At 38.3% G+C, this 21326-nt stretch overlaps 1 protein-coding gene across 1 annotated transcript in view; it reads right to left on the minus strand.

Moving 5' to 3' along the window:
• Positions 1-7405: 7405 nt before the first annotated feature.
• Positions 7406-21326, minus strand: part of LOC135473193 (cell division cycle and apoptosis regulator protein 1-like) — a 31432-nt gene continuing 17511 nt past the window's right edge. Inside the window, 8 exon segments of the mRNA XM_064753064.1 lie at positions 7406-8539; positions 14726-14947; positions 16232-16361; positions 17112-17284; positions 17693-17747; positions 18903-19040; positions 19772-19840; positions 20378-20584. Of these exon segments, the coding sequence (XP_064609134.1) occupies positions 8298-8539; positions 14726-14947; positions 16232-16361; positions 17112-17284; positions 17693-17747; positions 18903-19040; positions 19772-19840; positions 20378-20584 (1236 nt within the window). The 3' untranslated portion in view covers positions 7406-8297.

Below are 21326 nucleotides of genomic sequence, written 5' to 3' on the forward strand. Positions count from 1 at the left end.
CGGCAAACAATGGAGCCGCTGTGTAAGTTAACATACCAGACAACCAAACTTTGTTCTGGACATTTCACAAAGGAATCACTGATACAAAACCCAGCCTGCCGTTGGAAAATGTTGGCAGGTAATGGCGGTTGAGAAACAGATGGTTATTTCTGGAAGCTTTACGTGACTTCAGATCTTTGCTTCTAACTGGTGCAGGGCAATAACAAATCGGACCTAGCGCTAACGTTGTACCATTATGTACTGTTGACTTGGGTCATTGTAGCTCTAATTCCAAGGCTTCTGTAACTGGAAACAAAGCAAATTCTGGGGCTAAAATGTTTAGCTCTGTCATTTCCTTTCATTTCATAGGGCTTAAGGCCTGAACAGAACATATTAAGTAAAATCAGATGAAGGCATGCCGTTGTCGTATTCGGAGAATAAAATTGAACAGGGCATTATTGATCAATAGCTACATAATATGAGACGGACTACAACAACCACACTCTCTATTAACCCAAGAATAGCACTCAACCTTGAAACGGAATGTAGCTCATGTAACGTGAAATCCCATTTGTCAATGTGAACATTCTTCAAAACGATAGGACAGACACGTTAATACGAGTCTATCTGATAACATACAAACCTCTCTCTGATGTGTGATTCCGGGCGAATTTGGGGTAATCTTGTTTCACATATCTAACTGTACTACATTGTAATTTTCTGACATAAAATATTCACAATTATTTCATTCAAATTAGAAAAACTATTGTCTGACAGTGGTGTCAGTGGTTTGTTAATATGACCAAATGGAGCCTATGTAAAAATATGAACGCACACATGGTCAAGGAAACTCCGAAATTGAACTGCAGTCTTTTATTACTCGCGCAGCGTCCTCTGCGACTTCTGGTGCGGGTTTATGATAAAAAAAAAGGCCTTGGGGATAATAATTTTGTTGTGAGATTTTTCAACACCGTCTTTGCTTTCTTGTCTACTTGTTCTACAAAACCTGACACAGAATGCAATGCTACTTGCAGTAATACACTGAATGTAGGGCGGACCTGTATGTGATATTTGTCGTCTTATTGATTTATGATCTCCCAGGATAATGTATTCTGGTTAATTCATTTTAGGTTCAATAAAGTAGTTAATTCTAAACATCGATGCACACGTATCAACCACATCTCGCACATCATCATCATACACAGCATGCAAACATCGTGATCTCTTTAAACTCCCGTTTCTTTCAGTAGATGAGAAACCGTCTACCAATCGATATAAAGTTCCTGCCTTCCATACGTGTCTCGCTTCGACATGGCTGCAATATTGCCATAATCATCCATGCATCCCTAAATTCATGCAGACATCATGCTGATAGTCGCGAGACGAGATGTTCTTCCTGACATGATGTTCACAAGTTTCTGCTATATTACCCTATGAACATCTCCATGTGTTCTGACTGCAGCACCAGAATTGATCGTGCCAAATACTTTACTTCCTCTTTAAGGCTTTAGCTTTTATAAATAGAGGGCATTCCCCAACGGTTATTCATATTCTTAATCCATGCTCAGAGTCGTTTAGACCAGCTATATCTCTGGAAGAGGACAAATCTTCAGTGATGCCAGAAACATCTGAATCATGACAACTATTGCGTCAAGTCCTGTTCGTGCCCATGAGCGTTTTATGTATTGATTGCAAGGTTCAGATTCCATATTCATTAATAATGTTGTAAAGAAGGGAAAAGGCATTTTGAAGTTGATGTCAAAAGCTACATACGTTGGCAACCCACATGAATAAGAAAGTATTGTGAACTGTAATTCAAATCTAAATTTAAAAAACACTAACCACACTCTGGTTTTCTCTAGAAGTATTTTTTAAGGAACAAGTCTATGTATGCGCTCTAGAATTGAAGTTAAGATTAAGTGTCTTCAGTTCCAAATATACATGTATCTGATGAAAACATATTATAAAAAATTGGCAACACCTCAGAAATCCGATCGCTGGGATACCAAACTAACACATAGGCAGCTAAATTTCACACCGAAACCTTTCATGGAACTTCTCCACAGGGCTTTCGTCGTGCTAAAGATCAAAGGCTCACTCGAGAAAATGAGTCATACAGATCCAGTTCTTTCACAAAGGAATTCACAAGAGAGTAGACAGCTTTTTGAACCGTATGGTTTTGGCCATGCCCTTTAACCTCGAGGGCTGCATGTCTACCTGACAGTCAGTTTTCCCTTCTCATCTAGCCACAGCAAAAATCGCTGGCGTGCAACAACAATTAAGTATATGACAGCAAAGTCGCGGGTGGCAAATCCATGTGTAATGAACAAAAATCCTGGAACATTATGGAGATTGAAATTTTGAAGGTTATGCCCTTCTTCTTAAAGAAGCTATAATTGAGAATAATGGTTACAGAATCGTGAAGTTCCATCCCTCTGGTACTCATATAACCAAACCATAATGATGGGTTCATTGGGAATGTGTAGTTGTGGACTTATATTTCATATAAAGACATAAAAGTAGATTTAGCATACTACAAAAGAATTGTACAAAGCCATGTCAAGCAATGTGAAGCGAAAGTAAAGCTTGGTTTTCGATGTTGGAAAGTCAAAGGTGCCATCAAGCTTATGTTTATATATCTGGAAGCCTATCTGGGGATTTCATTTCGATGTATAGCAGAGATCATTAACGTTCGCAGTCTGATGGGAAGATCATCAGATATGCGTCATAACAAATGAAAACCTTAACTAAAGACAAAGGGCCCGTTATGATTTTGCACAGAATGTGGGTAGGCCTATTTTACAAAACTAGAAATCCAGAACCTCACCCAGGAGGACCTCCATCCTGGACATCATAAAATTATTCCAGACAACAACTTGGTTTTGTTCTGGTCCCCAATGAGTTATAATGAGGATACCAACTGTGTCTCAGAACATCCCCTAGTGATCATATTAAAGATACACGCCTGAGCTGAGATATTCTCTAATACTAAAACGTAGAAATACTTTTTTAATGTGTTTTATTTTCTTCATCTACGATTCTGGTACCGTTCATGTCAAAAGCCTAAGAATTAGAGAGCAAGCGTAAAAAAATTTCCCCATCAATTTTCCAAAAGGCCTGCTTCATTATTAGTCTCACATTGTCGCAAAACAAAAAAATACATGTCTTATTCGCAAAAGTAAGGCCTGTTGTTCCCCTTATACATTGTGTCCGTTGTGTTACATCGGCTATAAAGAGGCCATAATACTGCGTAATCCAAACTAAACATCTCTGCTATAATAGTACATACAGAGTATCAGTTAACATACAACTAGCTATCTCAGTCACACTCTCCTTGGCACTTTACTCATAAACGCTAACAGCTGCATTGAGACTGTGCCACACACCGACGTTAGTGAAACGATCATTTTCATACTGATCGTCACTTCTCCATTGTCGAACCTCTGTGTGCCAGAGGCACCCCAAAAGCGCTCACGTAAAATCACCAATCGCCTGGGTTGAATGAGTCCTACATTATTCCATACATACATATATAGTTGTTTCAGACTGGCAATAACTACGAATCCCTCATTGTAGACGACGAAATATCCAGTACTCAACGTTTTCCCCTATCCCCTCGAACGGACTATATATTTATATGGCCATTTGTTATCCCTAAAATCGGCAGCAACAAGGAAACTCTTAAAATAATGTAACGTCAAAACCGTTTGTGCCAGGTATCAGCCGTTAAAGATGACTGCTTCCTCCAAACTAGGTTAAACACTACCTTTTCGCTCACATGTGAACCTCGGGTAAATACTGCATGCAATCTTATTCAGCTTGATCGTTTGCCTCACAGCCAGCATTTTAGCCTGTTAGCTTTCCCACGCATGGGAGCTGTTACAGCTGCGGTTACGATTAAAAGCTCAAGGTGGCCAAGTGGCCAAAGTGTATTTCTCTCAGATTCATCAACGATTCATTTAACAAAGGTGCGAAGCTAACTTAAAATGTAATCCGAAACCTCCGCTTAAAGGAGGATTTTAGTTCATAACATGGCTGCAAGATACTTGTGTATTACTGAAATGCAATGATCCTTATGGAGAGGTTCTATAGCCAAAAGATTTAGTATATTTATTAGGATCCTTTAAGTCTCTTTCTCGCCGTGACATTGGTATAAGTAACTGTACCACATTAAAGATTTAGACGTCATTTACAGTGACGAAGGAAAAGCGAATAAAACATATTTCATATTACTAGTTTTACATCATGATGTTTCACAAACCACTCATCACTGTGGCCTGTACTGAGTATTAAGTGAAGAATGGTTAATCCCTTCGTTCTGTCTTACATGAGCTTCTTTAACCAGAACTCCAACTGTATCCCTGAATAACAGTTGTGACAAGGTTCGCCGAACTTTTTCGCTCGAGTGAAAACGTGTTCGTCCAGACAGAAGTCCATAGTATAGGCACTTTCTTCACCAACACAATTCTCTGATACTTTGATTCACTTAGAGCTTACTTAGAGTGTAAGTGTATGGCCACAGTGGTGACGGCCTGTACTGTGAACCATTATCGAGAAGGCCAACAAATTGTCAATGTACCAACATCCATTGAAAACCTTCCAGGCAGAGCCAACATCGGCGCGACGTGTTGTAATTCTGTCGGCCCTGTTAAAGTTGTGCCAAAAGGAAAAAGTAAAAGAAACAAGTGGGATTGATTCGTGCTTTGTTCACAAGAAGACGGCTAGAACTCACCATGGGCAGTTCGTTCTCTGTGCTCATGTGCCAGGACTGTGGTATAAAACAGAACCTTTACACATCGAGCTTGGGCTCAAGAGAATGTCTTTTGCGCACTATGTGGATAGGACAGATTCATGTTGTTTTACGTATTCAGTTCTAGGTTGAGTGAATTGACTGATTGATTGGTGTCACTGCCGTGCTCAAAGAGTGAAGTCACGAACTTCTCTGGAACTTCAAACAAAATGTTGCGGTGTACTGGTTTTTTCTTTTTTTTTAAAACAGATCTTTAACATTAGTTTCAGGTCAAGCAACAGATTACACATCTCAATGCATAACCCTTTCCGAATCAGAAATAACAGCAGGAAACAAAAAACTGTGCAGCAACACATGCTGAAAGTCCTGTCTTTTTTAGGTTCCAACACATACGATTTTGTCATAGGGTTGAAATTTAATTTAGCTTAGCATCTCACTTTGATGCGATTTTAAATTTGACTTCTACATGGTATTTACATATCAGGCCTTTATGCATTGTAGTTGTATTTGTTGGGTCCTGTCATATACGTGATCACTTCAACCTAACTCCCTTAGAGCGCTAAATTCACGAAACTTACTCAACCTAAATACTACATCAAATTCTCTGTTTTTATGCAGTCACAATGACCGAGATTTGGTCATTTGCATGAGATGTAAATACTGTTTATGGACTTGAAGCTTTAAGTGTGAATTTGTTTCATGCCGGACCACCGAGCATTTCGTTCTGACAACGATAAAAACACTGATGGCTGTCCCCGTTGCTTTTACATGTAACCGACTGTACTTAAACTGTATGTGTTTATATAAGAATTACTGTTACTTAGTTTCCGTTAATACTGGTGTAAGAATTAAACTTTGGGATTACAGAATATCCTTTCAATAGGTTGACGAGTAATATAAGAAAGTCGTATATAACGATTGGATTTCTCATTTCTTCAGCTGAAAAAGGACTTTATTTCAATCTAAAGTTGAATCTAAAGCTTCTTTGTTAAATCGGCCTCCACAAATAGAACAGATACAGGCCTAAATCTCCACTATCCTGTTCAATCCCCCCTCCAGTTGTCGGCTAGTAGGCCTCGACAGCTTGTCGTTTCTGATCACGTTATCTGCCGCAGGTTTAGAACTCTTCCCACACGAGTGCGTGTTAATCATCCCAGATTGATGGCAGCAAGGGTTGCCGAAGGCGAATGGAGTTTTGTGAGACAGAGGCCCCTAAGACATGAACAGTAATACCGGATCAGCCCCGATCTTTCAACACCATTCATAAACAGTGTTCCAGCTGACAGGACTGACCATGATTTGACTTCTTCCGAGGTAGCTTATGGTTTTGGAGTCGTCCATCCAAATATCCCATAATCTACAAGGAAGCCATACTAAAGTTATTGTGGTACACGTAGCAACCTTCTTACGAAACATTACACAGCTCTAGGAGTAGACGTGGAATCACACGAGACATTTCTTAGGAGGTATAAACATCTTGAAACACCCGAGACCAGCACCAATTCTTTGGGAGCCTGCCATGGCCTATTGACTAATGGCGCTTATCCTTCAATTTCTGGTACACAGGTGTGGGTTCTAATTTTGTAGCAAAAGTTGCTTGTAACGCCTTTGTGACAATTATCAATCAACGACGCTCATGAGGACGTTTGAGCAGTTCGTTGAAGATCATTTGTTTTCCACCAATAAGGTGTGCATATCCATTAGTCACGTGGGGAAGTTCGTCAGTAATTTTCCAACGGTCGGAGGTTTACGCCCGGCACTTTCCACAACCCATCAAAATGTCCATCGTATAACTAAAAAGACCTTGAGTACGAGATTAAGAACAATGAAACAAACAAATAAATAAATAAACTTACTCAGACGGTTATATGATTGCACAATGACAGGTAGTACTGTCACACCCTTGCGATATTCAAAAAAGAGAACTGTGACAAGCTTATATTTGCATAATGAGTGTGGGGAAATTTACAATGTCATCTCACGAGACTTCATACAGAACTTGCTGATCTGAAAAACTAGTACAAAAGAAAGTGCTAGAACACTGCAGACATTACAAAGGAAATTTTTTCTTCCAGATGCAACGTTTGGTCGAATATATGAAGCTCATGTTCTGATTGCCTGTTCCATTTTGTTTTTCAATTACTGAGATCTGCCCTTTACAATAATACCTGGCAGAAAACGTTCACTACAAAACCATGACCTTAATTATTTCATCTTAAAATTATGCAATATCTTAATCTACGGAACACGGAATGAAAAGAAAACTTGCTCTGTAATTCAATGTCGATTATCGATCAATGTTAACATTTATTATATGGTCATCAGGCATGATTTACAAATGTAGAAAGTCAAGCTTGGAACTATCTATTTGGCGATATATTCCAAGTTTTTGTGTTGACGAAGTGTGTCCATTTAGCGATTACTCCTACTATCACCTATGTGACCGGTCAGGAAGAGCATTACGCTTCAAAATGCCCAGACACCTTTGGCGCTATTCACCATGTGAGATCAAGGTGCTCCCAATCGTAAGTTCACGTATTACTCACACGAATCCTGGTACTAACAACTGACAACACTTACTGAAGTTATTTAATCCAATACCCAGACATTTGGTACTTGATGTCAAAACATTTCTAAGAATGTCTGAACAAAGGGTCATCTTAGATATATCTGGCATAAAATGTTATAATATTTAATACCAAAACGTTGAACAAGATATCCACTTATCTTGGAAAGAAAACCTACTCCAAGACAATCCTCAAGGGACACATCAATCCTCCCAAAAGGTTTAGATAAAAATATGCTGTATAATTAGCATCGAGGGAATTAAAACACAAAAAATGATACATAATGACTTACAATTCTTGACATAAGTCCACGTTTTTCTTCATATATGGGAATACAAGAAAAAAGGCACACGCACTCTTCCCAACACATATTTGGTATGATTGATACTCTGATGTCAAAATAGAACTAAAATAAGGTCTTGAATTCCCCAACATACACCGATTTGAGTATAACAATAAAACTGTGTTCAGAACAAAATACAGCTGGTTTCTCCTTGACGATCCCTGAATAATTCAGATATTTGTTAGAAAAATAAATCTTTCTGCCTTCATCATTCATTCTTGTGTCACATTCAGAAAACTGCACGTCAGAAAATAACTGATGAAAACAGTAGTAAATGCGCGATGAGAAAGCTTGAAATGCATTGTGGAATGGATGACCAGCTTATGACTATCCCCGAGATACCTTTCCTCAAGAAACAACATTTTATATTTGCATTGACATTGATGCACAGTATCAAAAGAAAAAACCGTTGAACTTCATTTTAGTGCTTTCATACCAACAAACATGATATCCAGAGAAATATACAGCATTGGAATTCTATGAAGAAATAAATTGGCCGACGAGGCAGCCTCGTATCAAAATCAAATATTTCTGCTGCCGATTACGTCGTTTTTATTATTTTTTCTTTCTCTCTAAAAATGTTGATTCTTTGTACAGGTACCCCAAATGACTTCAAACACACAAGTTGGTTTTAAGTATGCGTAGTATCCAGTAACTTTCACTTTTTCTCTTTCTTCACAGGTTGTAGCGTAACAGCAGTGTCTAGGGTTTCTATTTCCTCTGATATGTCTCGGAAGGTGTCCTTGACCTTTGTTAAGACAACCTGCATGCTGTCACAGCTAGTCTGCAGTACACTCATCTCGGCAGCCTTTTTGTCCAGGTCACTCTGCAACTTTTCCAGATCAATCTCCAGTTTATCTTTCTTTTCATCAGACTTTGTACACTTGGCTTTCAGCTCACCTGTTAACAGAAAAAGAAAGAGCATTAAATCAAAACTGTCTTACTAGAGCTTACAACCTCAAGGGTTTTGTTCTTACATCCAGTTTTACCTTGAGGAAGAATTGACCTTTACGTAGATAGAAATCCGAAAGTTTTAAGCACTGAAATGATGACGGCATTCTAAGACAATTCGTTACACTTAACAATGTTCAACGTCAAAAAAGTTAATACCAGAACGTCTGAGAAGATTTCTTACATTAAGATAGCCTTTTTTACTGAAATGGCCACAAGCTAGCTTTTCACTTAAAAACAAAGTAAAACACCAAAAAAAAAGGCCAATATAGTATAACATATGATTTCGTGGGAGTAATTCTTTTGGCATTACTTTCTTTTTTTTTTTGTTGTTTTTTTTTTTTAACTGATGCACAGGATGGCATATGTTAACCCAGATGTCAGCTTCTTATTACTTTTCGGTGTATACATGCACATTGAGAAAATTTCCTGTGTTTTTTTTTTGTTTTTTGTTGTTTTTTTTTGTTTACCTAATCCGTCCTCATACTTTATAACTTATATGCCAAACACATATAGCTTCAAACTGCAGGTATAAGTATGAGGCAGATTGAATTATCGCATCCCTGGATAGGACCTAATTTTCTCTTAGCTTATAACACATCAATAAATCATAACCCTTTAATTTTTAAAACGGACATAATACATAACAACCTATTAAAGATAACAGGCTTTGACACTATCGGGTCTACGTACATGGACTGAGTCAGTTAGGGAAATGCTCTATACGTCCGCTTAATATTTAAGACAAAGTATCAATCATGGGACGGCTTAATATTGGAGAATGCCTTAGTCATAAATATCGCTGAGTAGTGGGACAGATTCCATCATGCTTGGAAAAGCACAACAGACAGAGGATATTGAATTTTGGAGATAATATCTGGCCCATTGGTTAGGAACACAAAGCCTGTGTAAAGTATCTGCTCCAGAAACTGGTGCCAGTTAAGCTAGGTACAGATCAATACAGTAGACTTCGACTGTTCGGCAAATCATCAGATATATATTCAGTAGCATCATAACTGTTCTTCACCATCGGGACTATTGCCCAACAGAGGTTAAATCAGCCTAACCCTAGTTGTCACCGATACTGACAGACACACCATCAACCTTACCCATGCACACAAATCCCAGACTTGATACATGGTCAGCCAGCTAGCATTAAATAGATTAAAGCCACAGCCTTGTGTTCAAACCCACTGTGCCCTCCTAAAACAAGGTCGGGAGTTCAGTGCTGTCTGCCGTCAGTTTGTCTCCTTCCATCTTACTTACTTAGCCTGATTATTGCTCAAAACATGCCATACTTTTCCATTACCACACAAAGTCCATCATGTTGAAAGTATGCACCATCCTTACTCATGTCACCATGGATATGAAGAAACTCCTTAAATCACCAGTCACGTGTACCAAAGAAGTGTGACAGGAAGTATGCGTTCACTTAATAAACCAATACATGTACTTATTTTGACACCATCGAAGTGTTACGGCAAGCTTACAAAATACAAGTGCAATTCCATTCCAAGTACAGTTCAAGTAATTCCAACTCTTGAGAATCAGAGAGTAAAAACTAATATGAAATCAGCAGCATATATTTTCCACTACTGATCAACAATCGTGCGTTTATAGGGCATGGGATAAACAGAATGCTTGAATCTTGTGAAGCATTTTTTTCATCCAGATCTGAAGATTACCCAAAAGGTGAGATACACACTGGAAAAGACAGTAACTATCCAAAGGGCAGTAGTTTGCCACGACACTCCAGTTTCCTTCATCAATACAGCCGATAGCCTTTTAAGTGCAAAATTCTTTAGTATGGCATTAAACAGTACCTTAATTCAAATAAAAGAAATTAATAAAGGAGTTATAGCCTCATTAAAGAACATATAAAGTTTAATCAGAACAGCTATCATTTCTTAAAACCCTGAATCCATCATATTCTCACTTGGCCTACTTGTCTGGCCTTCTCCTATGGGGCTCTATGTTTGAGATGTCAGGTACATGTAAGCTTGACTGGGCTAGTATACTATAAAATGCACCGATGCTTTGGCTTATCAACTATTTCCTAGAAGCTTTTAGACAGAGATGAACATGTTCTCCTATTAAATGCCCTGATGTCAGGTATTTGGCATGTTCATCAGACACAACTAGCCAGAGATATCCAATAACCCAAATCAGAAACTCGAGGATCCAATGGTCCATTTGCACATCAATACTCTAGACCAACTGGATGGCTTGTTTCCAATGCTCTGTAACTTTTGATTGTACTTACATCCAGTTCTACTGACAACTAAATAATGGCAGCCGATTTCTAATCTTCAAAACTACAATTGTTTCATTTCAGTCTGTGTTCCGCTTGTCTGGCCTTCTTGAAGATTAAACTCGCGTTTTGATAAATGATCATGATTGAATAGGTATATACACGTTTCCTTCAGTATGCTGTCCCAGACCAATCTATCAATCAGTCCACAGGGATGTATTCACAATTACATGTACATGTTGTCACACAGCCTCCAGCCAGACAGATTCACAAGGTTTGGCATCCTCTGAGAGAGGCACAGTAAGTAACAACCAGGTTAAGACCGACATAGTCATCAAGTTTCTGGGGCAGTACAAGCTTACGAGGAAATGTACCAATCTCTACTTTCTGAGTATGTGAATAGCCTGGCGGTAACAAAGTCTTCTGCTCCGCTGAAGGTGAATCAGACAGGCAGCACTTAACAAAGGAGTCAAATTCTCACCAATTTGGCAATTCTGCCTGGAGATTACAATACTGTCATCACTTGTGCAATTGAAAAGCCAAATCACATTTAGCCAAGGTAACACCAGGTTCGGTCTGTACATGTACATGAATATGTAGATAGGGTTACATTGGATAACCCATGGGTTTTCATGGTGCCTGCATTACAAGCAGGTCATTCTGATCTGTAAAACTGATAGATTTATACTTAACTCAGGGAAAAACCAGTAAAAATTACAGACGACCACTTTCATAACATATACATTATGCATTTTCATATATTCAAGAGGATAAAATGACTAAAGAAACCATCTCATGGTCCATGGGAGAAAGCAGTTTCAACTGCATCACCAGGAAATTAGTTCTCCATGTAAAGGCTTCTAATGGGTATCATGGTTAGTCAGACATTTCTTGGAGGATGGAGAGAGTATCATTTTCTTCGGCTGACCGCACCAGTCTGTTAACAACAGGCTAAGCTGATCATTCGCATTTGATCCTGTCCATAGTACATATATTATGAATTCTCAATGATGTACAGATATTAGCATACCATATAGTCAATGAGGTGATAAACATTTGCACTGATATCCCTAATTTACAAGATGTGATCACCCTCATGAGGTCAGTCATCCATTCTGTATCTTTCAGAGAATGAACTATCTCAAAACAGGTGCCACCAATTTCTCACTGCATTTCATCAAAGTTGCGGGAGTTCCATTCATTTCCTCACGATCACCAACACCCAAAGTTACTTCACACATTTGGTGCACCTGACGACAGTACCATGCTATAAAGGCTATCCAAAACATATCTTGCCAAGGTTGACACATTTTAAGAAAAAGTAGCCTGCAATTTATCAACTCAATTACATGTACGTCATGTATCACTTTATGGCCATCGATTTGACAGTTTTCGAACAATGCCTTTATACCATTCCCTATCATCAGTACTTGACATTCTGATTTGACCAGTCCTATAAAGTACAAGCTTGATTTTTAAGAAATGTTGGAATTTGTACTGGTAGCCTCTCCACTACAAAAACATGCAACTTCATCTGGTATTATAAAATCAGGACACAAACAGCATGTGAATTCAGCTTCATCAGTGTACTGTCCAACTTAATATATACACAGGCATGATTTTGGTTTCCACAGATTTGGCTCCAGGAGCATTACAACCATGGTCATCTAGTGCTCACATGTAATCAAACTTGTTAGTGGACACATCAAATAAGCCTGAATTATTCTACAACCTGTTGTTGCTAAACTGGACGGCTACAGAAATACACACTTGTTATTCGTTTTATTACATTGACTGTATCATAGCACTCTCTGGAATCCCAGCCAATCAATCACTGTAGTTGGGTATGACACATTAAAAGTCACAGGGTCAGGCTCTTACACAAGTCACTTCCAGGTTCTAAATGTAACTAACTTATTAGTCTGCAACAATGAATTTGCCAGAAGCCATATGCTCAGTACAGGAAACACATGGCAACTGTTCACCTCTGGCATTTTGTACTCATGCACAACATCTCCTGAATGTCAGTCCAGACTGTACACCGTACAATGGAATTTCTTTTTAATTAATACAGATATGCTCTCTTCACAATGTGGATGTGATAATGTCAATGCGGCGTTTAGATACATTAATGACTAATTGGCCACAGATGTCATGGTTCACTTTATCTACACAAACATTATCACATGATAGCCAGCCTTCTAATCCATAAAGACAGAAACATTGTAAAGTATAATGTAAATATAAAGGTAACAGAAAGTAAGATACTTTTTCTGAGCTTACGTCAAGATGGAATGATTCAGCTCCATGTATTTCAGACACACTAACACAAGGTATATGTATGTATTCCATAATTTCCATATCTAACCGCTGATTTACTTGGCGTGAAATAAGTTTCCTCACAAGGCAGCAGAAAGCTGCCGACACACTTTCATAATTTTCATGTCTCACTTCACTACTGACCTGACTACAACAGATGACGACACAACCAGGACATCATTGTAAACACTTGCATTTTATATGACAGCATACATCACATGCATGCAGGTCAACTATAACATCAATTTATATTTGAGTGCACCTTTCATTGAGTTTTGCAGGTATTGCTTCCTTTTTAAATTTATACATCCATTTGCACTTAAATAATTATTTCCTAAATTCAAACAATCCTAGTTTGTAATTTGTTTAATAAACACCCAAACAAGTATATTTCTCAGAATGTAACTGGGTATTTGCCAAGTTTTAATAATACTGACTTCTTGATTTTATTAATCTGATTGGTATTTTACGTCGTACTCAAGAACATTCCATTTACATGATCCAACTTATGGTTGGAGGAAACCAGGCAGAGCCCTGGGGAAGTCCACGACCATCTACAGTTTGCTGGCAGGCCTTCCCACATACGGTCGGAGAGGCAGCCAGAATGAGCTGGACTTGAACCTGACCATCTTGGAGTCCATGTATATAAGACCATCAATCCTACAGATTCCCTTGTCACCTCTCATAAACACCCACTTTCTAGGCACCTTGCCTGGACACCTTGCCCAGACCTGCCTAGTCCATGTAAATGTAATGTGTTGAGACATTCATGTTTACGTGGACAAATAGAATTTTATGTGTACAGGAATGTGACAACTAAGCAGCATGTGTAGATATTGAATAAATCACATGAAATATAGCTACATACCAACACAATAAACAAAACAAAGCTTTGATGTCACTAACACTGAGCGACGTAAAAAATTTCCAAAAAATGGTGCCAAAGAGGGGCACAAAAAGACTTGATTTGTGTCTTAGTTTGTATCATTAAGTGGAAAGTTCTGCATGTACTTTTTATTTTTTGTACAGATTTATTCCACGTGTTCTGAGGATTTTGATAGGTTGCCTGTTGTGCTGTGTAAAACGGGGGTAAACGTACAATATAGAATCAAATTCAGATTATCGCACATGGATACTCTTAAATCATTGTGAAAGAGCACATCTTGAGTTGATAGTCTGTGCACCATTTCACTTTAGATTCCCTTCCTGTCTCCTTGTCACCAACTTTCACCTAGCTCACTCACTGGCTGCCTAACAATGTGCCTATAACTCTTACGTGTATCTCTTTATCTTCACTTACCTATCTCTTTGATGGCTGCCTAACAATGTGTATATATCTCTTACATGTATCTCTTTACCTTCACTTACCTATTTCTTTGGTGACTGCCTAACAATGTGCCTATAACTCTTACATGTATCTCTTTACCTTCATTTTATAACTACCTCTTTGGTGGCTGCCTAACAATGTGCATCTCTTACATGTACATGTATCTCTTTAGTTGCATCTATCTCTTTGATGGCTGTCTGACAACATGCCTATAAGTTTAATCTCTAGCTTTACTCACCTATCTCTTTGGTTGCTGCCTGGCACCGTGCCTCCATCTGTGCCCGTGTCTTCTCGCTCTTCTCTAGCTGCTGTAGGATACTCTGTATGTCCAGCATTGCCCCCTTGTAGCTCACCATGCCAGATTGTTGTTTACCCGTAGCACTTTTATCCATACTATTTTTACACTCAGGCTCTTCTGTGGAAGTCTTCTTCCTTGTGGTTTGCAGGAATCCAAGGTTCCCTGGATAGGTAAAAAAACAGGGTTTAGGGTTTGGATAAAATTAGTCTTTTACATTTCATGGTGAAAGATAAAAGCCCTTTTGGTATTACATATAACAAAGATTATCAAAGACTATAAATTTCATGTTTTACTCCCTTTGGGACGCATGTTAAACGCTTGACAAATGACATAAATAGAACAGAACAGTCTATTATGAAATGGGGATGATGTTTTCACTGACAAAAATGAATGGACAGATATCTCACGCCAGGTGTAACAGAGCCTCTCGTGAAAATTGTTCATTTTTTCCCATCCAACGAAAGCTATTGTTATGTCATGATGTCCCAGACAGGTTTAACCTATGTAAGCAGTAAATTGGGGATGATCTGCAACTTGGTATTTCATTCCCGGTGATGGCAAGTACTTGATAGACAGATCGACCATCGACCATATACTTGCTGTGTGTAGCAGACCATATGTAAACAACACTCAGCAGCAGTGTTTATGACAGATCGAACATATACTTGCTGTGTGTAGCAGACCATATGTAAACAACACTCAGCAGCAGTGTTTATGACAGATCGACCATATACTTGCTGTGTGTAGCAGACCATATGTAAACAACACTCAGCAGCAGTGTTTATGACAGATCGACCATATACTTGCTGTGTGTAGCAGACCATATGTAAACAACACTCAGCAGCAGTGTTTATTTCACAGTGAGAAATGTTTCGTCGTCAAACATTACAAGCACATCGGTAACTAGGAATGTTTCACTACTCAAAAAACTTCACAGATTATTTTCAACAGTCTCATTTCCAATCAGTTGGACACTGTCTGAAATCAGTCACCATATAGACTGGTACCCCTTTTGTTTAGAAGCAATAATTTTGACTGGGGTGTGTATCGATGTAACTATTTAAAATAGGGATCTTCCCACACTACTTCAGATGGGGGTGAAAGTGTTCACATGACTCGAGTTTTTCTTATTTAATTACACATTACCTGTATTGAACGTTTTGATGAGGGTTATAGAACAGAAATAATGCTCCTGTTATAGGAGTCTAGCGACAGTTTTATAGTCAATAATCTCATCCAACTTATTGACTATAAAACTCCTGCTTGACACCCATGGCAGGAAAAATTATTTCTTAAATACTTTGTCACCAGCTATTTTAGAGACTGAGCTTGACATGTGACATACATGTATGCTATCAACATGGGTATAAAGGTAAGCCAAAATGTCGCTAAAACAAGTGATGTTCTGAAAGATTTCTGAATGGTGAGTTAACCTCTAGCACTGACCCTCAAGCATTTCCCCATTACTGGTAGTCTTGACAGTTTCCTCACTCTCCTTGCTGTCCACAATCTTGTCTGTCAGCTGTCTGTAGTGGATAGAGTCTCTCAGAGACACCTTCTGTACCAATTTACGCACCTGTCAGAGATCAATAACAATGTTCATATTTGGGCAATCATCCAAAACATCTGACAATGTTTTGAAAATGAGAGACACATGCATCGGGACATACTCCAATCACAACATTCAACCTTGGGTAACGCTATGTCAAATTTAGGTGTTTCCACAGGTGTTGATCCCACTTGTCAATCATATTCAATAATACAGACGATAATAAAGTCAAATGAATAAATAACAAAGAAAACATGGCAAATAAATTGACATGAAAACTAACAAGATGATATATAATCAAAGACTGTAAGTATCAATGTTCCCAATTCTGCTTTGATAATCAAAAATCATATCATTCATGTATCCTCAAATTTAGTCAGAGAATATGGCACAGAATTTTAGATGTTCAACAGACCAAAAGATATGCACCAACAACACTCAATACACAGGTAACAAGTTACAAGGCACTCGCATGATACTCCTCTAATTAGTTTTTTTTTCCTCTAATTAGTAGTTAGGTGTGAGCCCATTACAATAAAACCTCACCTACAACAGCTCCAATAAACGTAAACATGACTTTGGCGAAAAACTTCGTAACGTAATTTGAGAGACCTTATATTCCACACTATTACACAAATCGTATGTAACACAGTTTATAAAGTGGGCCCTTCTAATACCTTTCGGTAATGATGCTGACATGCAAGTAATCAGCTACCTGTACCTGTACCAGCATTGACATTTAATAGCCTATTTCTCCGTATTCGGTTTATATTTCTACTGTGCTCGGGATAGCTGAAGACCGATGGTATGTAGAATGTCTTCTACATCTTTATCCAACAAGTAACCTGTATGATTCTGGTCAAAATACACAAAGGCCAGCAGTAGATGAGGGTCCACAGTGGTACGTTTGGACCGCTTCCTCGTCACTTTACTATCTTTACTGTGTTTATCTACAAGGCATGAAACAATATAAAATTCATACAAAATGTGAACAGCTGTAATGTCAGTTTGGAATTGCTTGGAAAAACTTTTACAAATAATTAAGCATTAAAAGCATTAATCATTAAAACAAGAAAGAAGATTATTGGTTTAATTTATTTATTTCATTTATGTTTTTACGCCTTAATCAAGAATTTCAACTTTTTCGAGGCACAGCCCTGGGGGAAACCCACAACCATCCACATGTTTATTGCTTTGAAGTGGTGTCTTTGTATGTTAGCTTTTTAACAGATACTATATTTAAAATCATGATATGCATAATGTTCAGTTAAAATACACAAAGGCCAGCTATAACCTTTAGTTTTGAGTAAATTTTCTTCACTCAATTCCAACTCAGTCTGTCAACGCTGATAAATTACCTTTTGATTTCTTTTCAGGTTTCTTATCTTCAGTATCTTCTGTCTCTTTTTCTACCTAAAAACAATACCCAAACAATCTCTTTCAAGGACAGGGCTAAAAGCACCACAATACACATGACAAATTAAAGCTTACAATCTACATTTATCACCAACCCTTATACCAGTTTTTACAAACTTTCACAAAGTTCTACATGAAACTATTGTTACACTTCTTCTTTTAATCTACAACAACCTGAATATCACCTAATTCCAGAGCAGAGATCTCTTGTGTAGTTTTTTTTCATAACTCTCTCACTCCAACTAAGTTTTACGTACGCAGTTATTCTCTTCTTCATCAACAACATTCCTTCCATTGCCTCTGTATTCAGAACCCTCACATCATCTTTTCCCCTTCTCCTCTCCTCACCCTTCCTCTTCACCTCATCACCTACATCTTTACTCCTTCACCCACTATCACCTTCACTAAAAACCATCACCCACATCTGTTCCCGTCTCCACTTGCTACACCTATCACCCTCATCTGTTACCGTCTCTCCTTGCTACACCTATCACCCTCATCTGTTCCCTTCTCTCTTTGCTACGTCATCACCCTCATCTGTTCCCTTCTCTCCTCTCTACACGTCATCACCCTCATCTGTTCCCTTCTCTCCTCTCTACACCTCATCACCCTCATCTGCTCCCTTCTCTCCTCTCTACACCTCATCACCCTCATCTGTTCCCTTCTCTCCTCTCTACACTTCATCACCCTCATCTGTTCCCTTCTCTCCTCTCTACACCTCATCACCCCTATCTGTTCCCTTATCTGTCATTTTTTCTTCTCACTATACTTCATCCCTTCCTTCTCACCATATTTCATCACCCTTACCTTCACCTCTTATCTCATCCCCCAGATTTCATCACCCTTATCTTTACCCCTTTTCTCACTGCCATATCTCAACTTTCTTATCTTTACACCTTCTCTTCCTCGCCCTTATTCACCATGATATGGTGAATATTGCAGATGTGGTGTTGTTATAATCAATCATTAATTCATCACCCGTATGTTTACCTGTTCACCTCATCACTGTTATCTTTACCTCTTCACCTCCTCACCATTACCGTTACCTCATCACCTCCTCACCCTTATCTTTACTTTGACCTCATCACCTTTATCTTTACTCATCCTAACCTCCCTATTCCAAGCCACCTCATCTACCTTCTGACTCCTCACCTCGTCATCTGTTCCTTCCTCCTCCATCTCCTCATTTTCTCCACCCTCTTCCTCCTCCTCTTTCTCACCTCCCTCTGGGTTGGCTTCCTCACTCTCTGTATCTTTACTTCCCTTGCCACTGTTCTTTGCTTTCTCATCCTATAAACACACAATGACAATTTGTTTATTTGACAAGATCCAGTAGGTGAAATATACGTCAATATACAGGCATGCTCAAAGAATGTGTTAATGTTGATGTAGAAGAAATCCAAAGTTCACTTAGAGGGATTAATTCCTACATTATAGGTCTTCTATAACTCTTCAACCTTTTTGCATGTTTGTGACGTTTTTATTCAAGCATATTCTGGGGGCATTATTATGTGTAGACTGATAAAATTGTACTTTTTGTCTCCAAAATCAAATTAAAAAGGTGCATAATTCACACTGAAAGTTGACATTTCATATGTGAAAAGGTTGAGGGAATAAGGTAGACACACACAACACTTCAGTCCTTCACACAGATCCAAGAGCCTATTATTAGACACAAAACATTCGTAAGTTCTAATGTTAGAGGATACATGAAACACCTGAAATTTTTTTTTTGTAGTCTAATATATAAAAGTACAAAAATGCTTCTCGGCTTTCTTCTTGGGGCATAAAAAAAAAAACAGCTTTAAACTCGTATTTGACCTGGCTTCAACAGTGATAGCTGTCACAATAACTTTATTCTTAAAAATATGCACAAAATATAGGGGTTAAAAAAAATATGCCTCAATGAACACTTTTTTCTGTTTTCAATTTCCTTAAAACCATAGTCTTTGTTTTACAGTAACTTCTCGTGTATCCTTTAACACATAAATAACATTATGTGATCTACAGTTCACACCCACCTTCTTATCTTTGCTTTTCTCCTTCTTTACATCTGCATCTTCGAATTTGGCTTTCTTGGTGATGGGTTCCTACACAGTACACATGCAATTAACCATCTTATTATCACACCTTACTCTACATCACTTCACAGAGAACAAACATGACAAAACCAGTCCACTATTGCAGATATAACTAATAGAGAAAAGCAAGGTTACAGTGCAGCATCCATCTAAATTATCATCAAGATTACTCAACAGAAATAAACATCGGCTGAACTAAAAGTATGAGATTATACAAAAAAACAATTCTCTGCAGAGTGTCATTATTAGACCGACTTGAATGAGACAGACAAATGAATATTCCACCTACTGCGATTCTGCAACTCTATCAAGATCTTTGTATCTTAAAATAGTGTTTATTATCAAAGGCATATCTTGATGGACTTCCTCTGCATATCTTGAGGAAACTCATTACATTCTGCTTTCTGAAAACGAATTTAAAATCTAACTAACACAGCTAATGTAATTTTATACTTATAATCAAATTCTTAAGTTGCTGATTTTAAATGGGTGCGAGATATGGAAAATATTTGTAATGTGCCACACCCTACAAATACCTTCACCCACCTTTACTGCCTCTTTTCCGTCCTTATCCTTCTCTTTCTCCTTTTCTCTCTCCTTTTCTTTATCCTTCTCCTTGTCATGACCATCAGTTTTCTTCTTCTCCTTCTTGTCTTCCTCTTTCTTCTCAGGGGCAGATAACAAAGCCCTGTATATGCTGTAACCCAAGTCCCTCATCAACATCTCATTGAAAAGTTCCGCAAACAGCGACACCTGAAGAATCATGAGAGTTTAACAGCATAAAGTTAAGAATTTCCTATTAAAGAACAAGATTACCAGACATCCTCAACACCCAATATGTCCTCAATAAAGCTGCTATTAAATTAATTCAGTCTCAGTTTCTGGATACTGTTAGAAATTGTTTGTTCTCATGATGATTACCTTAAATGATAAAAAGTTTCTTTGCCTTTAAGCTGGGGAACTATTTAACTGCACTGTACAGCTCAGCTGAAAACCCAATTTAGCATGAAAATCAACAGGTATTTTCTCTGCATGTGGCAGGTTATTTCACAGCTAGTTTTCATTCAGACTTGTACTTTGCAGGACGTCAGAAGTCAGCAAAGGGTGCACCATGCTCACAGACATGTCAGAAAATATAGTTCTTCCCACTACAAAAGCTCTTCAGTGAAACAGCCATAAAATATGGGACTGTGACCTTGTATAGAGCAAGCTCTTAATTGAAACAGCCATAAAATGTGGGACTGTGACCTTGTTGTATAGAGCAAGCTCTTCAGTGAAACAGCCATAAAATATGGGACTGCGACCTTGTATAGAGCAAGCTCTTCAGTGAAACAGCCATAAAATGTGGGACTGTGACCTTGTTGTATAGAGCAAGCTCTTCAGTGAAACAGCCATAAAATGTGGGACTGTGACCTTGTTGTATAGAGCAAGCTCTTCAGTGAAACAGCCATAAAATGTGGGACTGTGACCTTGTTGAGCAATCATATTTCCATTT

Source organism: Liolophura sinensis, chromosome 1 (genome assembly GCF_032854445.1).
Source record: "Liolophura sinensis isolate JHLJ2023 chromosome 1, CUHK_Ljap_v2, whole genome shotgun sequence".
Lineage (NCBI taxonomy): Eukaryota > Metazoa > Mollusca > Polyplacophora > Chitonida > Chitonidae > Liolophura > Liolophura sinensis.